At 49.3% G+C, this 7,078-nt stretch overlaps 2 protein-coding genes across 2 annotated transcripts in view; both read right to left on the reverse strand.

The window, feature by feature from the left end:
- Window positions 1-2,485: 2,485 nt before the first annotated feature.
- LOC103924714 (5-beta-cholestane-3-alpha,7-alpha-diol 12-alpha-hydroxylase) lies at window positions 2,486-4,018 on the reverse strand. The gene has a single exon (XM_009333285.1). The coding sequence runs from the start codon at window positions 4,016-4,018 to the stop codon at window positions 2,486-2,488; it is 1,533 nt and encodes a 510-aa protein (XP_009331560.1).
- Window positions 4,019-5,187: 1,169 nt separating this feature from the next.
- ACKR2 (atypical chemokine receptor 2) overlaps window positions 5,188-7,078 on the reverse strand; it is a 4,493-nt gene continuing 2,602 nt past the window's right edge. Inside the window, 1 exon segment of the mRNA XM_009333310.1 lies at window positions 5,188-7,078. This exon segment is cut by the window's right edge and continues 24 nt beyond it. Coding sequence (XP_009331585.1) covers window positions 6,282-7,078 — 797 coding nt within the window. The 3' untranslated portion in view covers window positions 5,188-6,281.

Below are 7,078 nucleotides of genomic sequence, written 5' to 3' on the forward strand. Positions count from 1 at the left end.
CGAAGATCAAACCATTGGCCAGAATGTGGGAAGAGCTCCAGCTTAATTCTTGGTAGCAGAGCAAAGAAATGAAATCACACACGACAAAAAAGAGGTGAGAGCCAAAAGAGGGAGCATGGAAGTCATGAAAAGGTGCTGTAATTGTTAACGGGATTATTAACTGTCACAGTCAAGCCTTGTGCAGTTACAGGTACTTTTTGTTGTCCTTGGCTCTGCCACAGCTGCTTAATAGTTTCTGCCTGAATTTCCACCACCGCAAGGTCTGGGCTAATGCTCAGTCTGGCAATACGGGATAGTTTGCCCTCACCATGCAGTTACAACATAACCCTGTCCTTCGCAGAGCAAAGCAGAATCTGGCTTTGGTGTTTGGACACGCATGAAAATGTTTGAGTTTCATTCCTTGGTCATACATAATCTCCAAAGTCCAAGGTTAGCGTCAGCGTTAAAATCAATCCACTGTCCGCTGCACAGGTAAGGCTGTGGTTTAGCTTCTGTAAGGACTGATGTTGTCAGAGCCCTAATTATTGAAGGAAAAAAAAGCAAAGCAGAGCTTGTAGAGCAAAGTTTTATCCTGCATTGGATCCAGTGGATAAAACAGAGATGTTTGGGGGCTCATAAGGTCGCAGTGGCTGTAACCCATAATAAGGGTTTGAGGTTGTTTTCTCATGCCCCACTTTGGTTTTCTAGCCCCTTCCCATCACCCCATCCCATTCCTTAAAGCCTCCTTGGGCCTTTGCAGAGGATGGGGTTTAAATTTGGAGGGGGGGGTGGCACTTTCCAGTAGGCATCTTCTGGGAACACCATCGGCCCGTGGGGCTCAAGGGGAGGCTGGAGGACCATCAAGACGTTAGGAGCTCACCCCCCACCAAGGCTCAGGCACTGCACCCCAGACAGCCATCCCCTCGCAGGAGGGCAGACCTGTTCCCAGCCAGCAGGCAGAGTCCAAAATTTCTGGGCTTGTGCAATGATTTGGGTTAAAGCAGGCAGCTGGTTTGGTGCTGCGGGGGATCCTGGCTCAGCTGTACAGACCCACACTCCAGCTGTGTTACAGTCGGTGGGATGAATCCAGACGCACACACACACAGAGAGCTTTTTTTATCCCCAGAAACTGTACACAAGACACAGGGCTTGAAGGCACAACCTCCTGCAGCCCTGGAAAGGCAGGTGACCACAAGCATTCCTAACTCGCATAGATACATGAAAATGGTACTGTAGGTTATTAGTGACGTTTGCGACTCCCTTCTCCTCTCACTGACGTGGTAAATGAGATCGGCGAGATCCGTCCTATTCTTAAACGTGAAATGGGAAGGAGCCGTTGGTATGTCCTTGCTCTGTACATCCCACCTCTGCTCCCTTTGGGGATCTCATCAGATACAAGAAGGGGACTATAGACAAGACAATTTGAAAACCCTGAGGAAATTCTTAGGTCTCTGGAGAGGATATTTGTCGTTCCCCGACCTTTCAGGGGTTTACTACAAGCTGATGCCATCCTGCCAATGATACTTCATGTGGAAAATAAAAGTGTCGGTAAGGAGCTATCAACAAAATAACGCGGTCCCAACGCTGGCGTGCAGCCGGGCTCACCCCCAGGCTCCCAGGCCACTTCACTTATTTGCCAGCTCATCTGGCCTGATCTTTGCTTGCACACCCGCTCGCACACTAGTGCCAGCTGCCGGCACCACGGACACACGGGCCCTCTGACTCATGGCCTTGCATTTAAGGAAAGGAATTTAATAAGACAATAGGACAGACTGTGCTGATCAGGTGCAGGGTGTGACTAGACAAGTGTATGGACCAGCTGCCTATTTACACACAACCAGCCCTTTTTACCCCCTTACCCCTCTATTTTCCACCCCAAATCACCTAAATCCCTCCTTTTTCCCACTTTTGGTTCCTCCCCTAAACATCCCACCACAAATCCTGTGCAATCCCAAAATGCTCTTCCCCTGCACGCCATAAGATGTCCCCCCTCCCTTGACAGCAATCCCCCTTAGTCCAGATGGTGATCCGGAGAGCTGCTCCCAATGACACATCTCGACGGGTCTCACACCAGGACTGTGGGGCTGATGGCTCCGCTGGGACAGTCCTGGGAGGGACCTGGACAAAACACTCATTCCTTGGAAGTCCTTAATTTGGGTTCCCACCTGCCAATAAGCCCCTGTGCTCCTCTGGGCTTGTGGAGATGGGCTTTTGATGGGCTGATGGCCCCGTGATGGGGCTGGGAGTAGCTTGGCAGGGTACTATTTGTGTCTCTGTGCTCCTCTGTGGGTGTGCAGATGAGCTTTTATCACATAACCCAACACCACAATAACCGGAGACACAGAGCAGCGATACACGTGAAGGAGGTAAAGAGAAAAGCCATGATAACAATTAAGCAAACAAGATCGTATCAGTGTTGGCACTGCACGGATCTAATAACCATGGGATCATGCAATGTATTTCACAGATAACACCAGAACAAACAATGCAATAAGGACTACCCAAATTAAAAGCGTAGCCGGTATCTGAACCGAACATCGCGAACAGGCTGCATCGTCCCGAATCCCCAGCGGCTGGTGTCTATCGCTGGGATCTCCTCTTCTCTGTTGACCAGCTCCAGGTCATAGTGACTCAGCATCAAGAACACAAACAGCTTAATTTCAGCGGCAGCAAAGAATCGCCCAGGACAGATGGACACCCCTGCCCCCCAGGGCATGTTGAAGTATTTCAGCCTCTTCCCATTTTTGTAGAAATCTTTCTTGGTGCCATCTGGGTTTACGAAGCGGTTGTATTTAAATTCGTGAGGCTCGGGGTGAATGTCTGGGTTCATCTGCACAGAGATGTGCGGGAACAGAGCCACCCGGTCTCCTTTGCGGAGACTGTACTCTGTCCCGCTGCTCGTCTTAAGTCTGGTGTCCTGGAGGACAGCTCTGACCAGTATGGGGGCTGCAACCAGCCTCAGGGTCTCCTCCAGAGCACTGTCCAGAAGAGGAGTCTGGTTTAACATGTCCCTAGTGATGTTAATTGGTGGGCTCCCTGGCTTCGCTTCCTGACCGTTCTCCCTTGAGACTTTATCTACCTCATCCTTCACAGCCTTCATAGCTTCTGGATGTTTCATTAGATAGAAGAGGAGCCAGAAGGCAGTTGGGCCCGTATTGCCTTGGGATGCCCAGAGGAGCATAAACATGAAACGATCCCGCATGTACTCAGGGACACCGTTTTCTGCCAGAAGCTGGTCTTGATCACTTATCCACCCACTGATATTGTCCTTCTGCCAGCTCTTCTTCACAGACAGCATGCTCCAGAAAAGCCTCTTCAGCTGTTCAGCTTCTATTTTGTCCTTGGGAGGCAACACAGCATAGGCCAGGCGAGGGAAGAGGCGGTCATACTTCCGAAACTCGTGGAACACCTGGTTGGAGTGGATGCGATCTTGCTCATCAGCTTTCTCCTTGTTATCTGCCCCTTGGTGTGGCTCACTGCCATACAGAGCCAGGTACCCGGCTCTGAAGACGATGTTGTAGCAGTAGTGGAAGAGGCTATCCTCTTGCCACACTCGCTTCTCCTCTCCTGAGCTCAGATTGAAAAGCATCAGCTTCTGAAAGTTCTCCATGGTGGCTTGTGTCATGACAGTGAGTCCGTCTCCCATCAGGTGCTTTGTGCTCGATGCATGAATTATGCTATGGTTGGCTTCGATGGGCTTGTAGCCAAAAACCTGCCGGACCAGTTTAGATGCAAAAGTCCTAAAGTCTAGTTTAGATCGTGATTCCTTCACGATGGCTCCAAAGCAGAATGGGTCTATCACGAAGGTGAAGTAATAGCCTCCGATCAGCACCGTGAAAATATCCCCGTGTTTCCTCTGCATCCTTTTTAGAAACTCTGAACTGTCCTTTCTGAAATCCAGTGTGTAACCCAGCCAGGGAATGGTACCTTTGTCCAGAGGCGGCTCATCAGGTCTCCGTCTCCGAAACGTGCCCAGGAGGTAGAGCCCACCCAGCAGCGACGTTATCAAGGTACAGAGGAGAATCACCCAGAGCGCCATGAGAGCTCTGCGACCGTCCAGGAGCTTGGACTAGAGCTAGGCTGGGGCGGGAACGTGCTTTTTGTTCCCATCCAGTGGCTGATATGCAGACGCACAGCTGACAACCTCTGTCCCCATTGGCAGCAAGTGTTTGCCTTTCCCCCGTGGAACGCTCCAGTGTGTACTTCTCCCTTGATGAACAGAGATTTTAAGGTGGAAGGTACGTTGTAATCAAGTTGGAGGTAACGGGCTGCTGTGTCAGGCGGACGGGTTTTGGCATGTGCTCTGCAGCAGCTCAAGCAAATTCCCTTTTCTAGGCTGCATGAAGCCCAGTTTTTGAAAAAAAAAAGAGGGTTCAGAGAATTTTGCTCAGTAATTTCTGCCTTTAAGACCAGGCTATGGACACGTGCTGCAGGCTGAAAAAATGAGAGGAAGAGTGGATGTTGGAAATGCTACTGGAAATGAGCTCAGGACCAAGGGAAGGGGGTTACAGCTGAGCTAATTTGGTCTCAAAAGCCAAGAGAAGGAAAGGTCTCCAACATTTTTATGTTCTCCAATGCACAGTGGCCCGTAAGTGCTTTGCCAATGAACAGTGCAAGCACTGCTAACCCGTACGAGGGCAAAGCAAAGCAGGTCCGCTCCCCCCGTGAGCAATGAGGGCTTGAATCAGTTGCATTTGCTTTGCACCAGATGAGTCTGGAGTCTACAAATGGCCAAGCCCACCTCCCGGCTGGAGAGCAGCAGCACCCAGACGGATGACAGCGCTTTCTTCTGTGCCGATGCATGCGCACCCGATGCTCGGCAGCTCCAAATCAGTTGTGTCCCCTCCAGCCAGCGGAGCACGTCCGACCCTCTGCCCTCCTGCTCCCACCCCTGTACCCGGCAGTTTTACCCATTTTCCCTTCTGCTTCTCGATCTCTCCTGCTCTCCCCTTCCACATTCCCTCCCAGTGACCTGACCCGTGGAGTGAAGGCCACATCATAACATCAGCTAAATATTTATTCTGGCTTTTTTTTTAAGGAAAGCTCCCAGCCTTATAATTTTGTAAACACGCTGTAGCAATGTTGGCAAGAAAAATAACAGCAGTGAAAACACCTTTCCAGATCAACTCAAAGCCCTTCTCGGTCCAGTAACCTTGTCTAGCAAGAAAATTAAGGTGATTAGCGTTTTCTTTTAAATTATTAATTTTATTTGTACAATTCTAGGCAACTCCCATGCTCAATAGTTTTCCAGGCTGGAAAGGGCCCATTTAAGTTTCAAGAGTATTTGGGGTGAATAGTACTTTGAAATAAAGGTCAGCAAACTAATAACTTTAAAGCTACACTGGGTAATAAGGATTGGCTAACGGCTATCCGTGCTCTTCTGTTGAAGGCCATGCTCCCACTCTGTGGTACTGCAAGGCCAATATTTATGTTAAAGACAGTATCCATGGATCTTTTTTCTCTTGTCAAAATGGATCGTCGGGAAGGCAAATACCTCCACCACTGTTCTGCTGAGCCCATTATTTTCTCTTTCTCACTGGTTGTTACCGGTTTGAACTTCTTTGCTGATCAAACTGATCTCAGCTCAGTTGATGATCGAACTGATCTCTAACCAATGATCTGTCCCTCGGAAAGACACAGTTTCCTGCTCAGCAGACGCGAGTGTGGCACAGCTCATCATAATGGAGAAACCCACCGCTGGTCAGACAACCCAGTTTAAAGGCGCCTAATTCCTCCCGTTGTCTCTCCTGGTAGACACAGAGATGAGCCCAGTTGAAGACATCTACCTGGCAGATGGCAAAAGCCAGGAGAAGCAAAGCCACCCCCCATGCTGGGCTTCTGGCCATCTGTGTCTGGCCTGATGGATGAGCGTGGCAAATCCATTCCCCAGCCCACACCATGAGCTGGAGGAATAACGGGATCACTCTCCTCCATCAGACCCTTTGGGATCTATGGGGGAGAAGTTCTGCACAAGTTTCAGTTTGCATTTTTAAGGGCACAACATCTGGATAAGCTGCTCCTTCCTCCACTAATGCCTCACATATACTCCAGACAGGAGCTGGGCTTCTTCCACAAGCATAAACCCAGGGCAATCCTTTTATAATAATTCCAGTTATAACAGAAACAAATCTCACGCGTACTTTTCCAATCCCAACGTGGAAAATCCTCATCTCGATGCTGGCGCTAGGATGAAATATCTGGTTACGCAGTGCTGTGGGCTCACACCAACTCCATTGCGTGGCCAGGACCAGTAAAATACAGCATAGAGGGCATACACATAATGTAAATAATGTAAATATTTATCATGCGTTTGTGATGCTCAACATTTCTACCTCAGCTGCGTATCTGCTGCAAGACTGGCTTGTCTCTGAAGGCTGGATGTCAAAGAAAGCGCTTCTCCTGAAAATGGCCCGAGGGATCTTCCATAAATATAACCTGAATCGTTTTTTCACAAAAGCGTAGAGCAAGGGGTTGAGACAGCAGTGGACAAAGGACAAACTCTCTGTGATCTGCATGGCATAGTCCAATTGCCTACTGCTTTCACAGGTCCTGATCACACCAACATCTTGCAGGGAGTGAAGGATGAGGACAATGTTGTAAGGGAACCACAGGACAAAGAAGACACCCACCAGAGTAAAGACTAAGCAGAGTGCTCTCCTTGAGCCAGGCATCTGAGACACGGTGAGGACACACGCTATGCGGGAATAGCAGAACACCATGAAGAGGAAGGGAAAAAGGAAACCCAGGATGTTTTGAATGACCCGGAAGACAACCTTCCAAAATAAGTGTTTCTGGCCATAATCATGGGCACACGTGATGGTTTTGTTGTTGATTTGCCTTGTGCTGGTGAAGAGGCCATCAGGAATGGAGAGAAGTATGGAAAGGACCCATACCACCACCAAGACAAAGCTGGACTTCCTCCGTGTTATGGAGCTGCGAGGAGAGCAAGCACGAACTATCTGCAGATACATGTCCAGACTCATGCAGCTCACAAAAAAGATACCACTGTAGAAATTCATAGTGTACATGGCATTTAAGGCTGGGCACAGTACGTCCCAGGTCACCCACTGAGCAATGTACAGAGCCCAAAAAGGAAGGG

The sequence above is a fragment of the Pygoscelis adeliae genome, unplaced genomic scaffold (genome assembly GCF_000699105.1).
Source record: "Pygoscelis adeliae isolate BGI_AS28 unplaced genomic scaffold, ASM69910v1 Scaffold88, whole genome shotgun sequence".
In the NCBI taxonomy this organism is placed as follows: domain Eukaryota; kingdom Metazoa; phylum Chordata; class Aves; order Sphenisciformes; family Spheniscidae; genus Pygoscelis; species Pygoscelis adeliae.

What these genes read in the sequence shown, in the direction of transcription:
- LOC103924714 (XM_009333285.1), bottom strand. Translation starts at nt 4,018, where the DNA reads ATGGCGCTCTGGGTGATTCTCCTCTGTACCTTGATAACGTCGCTGCTG.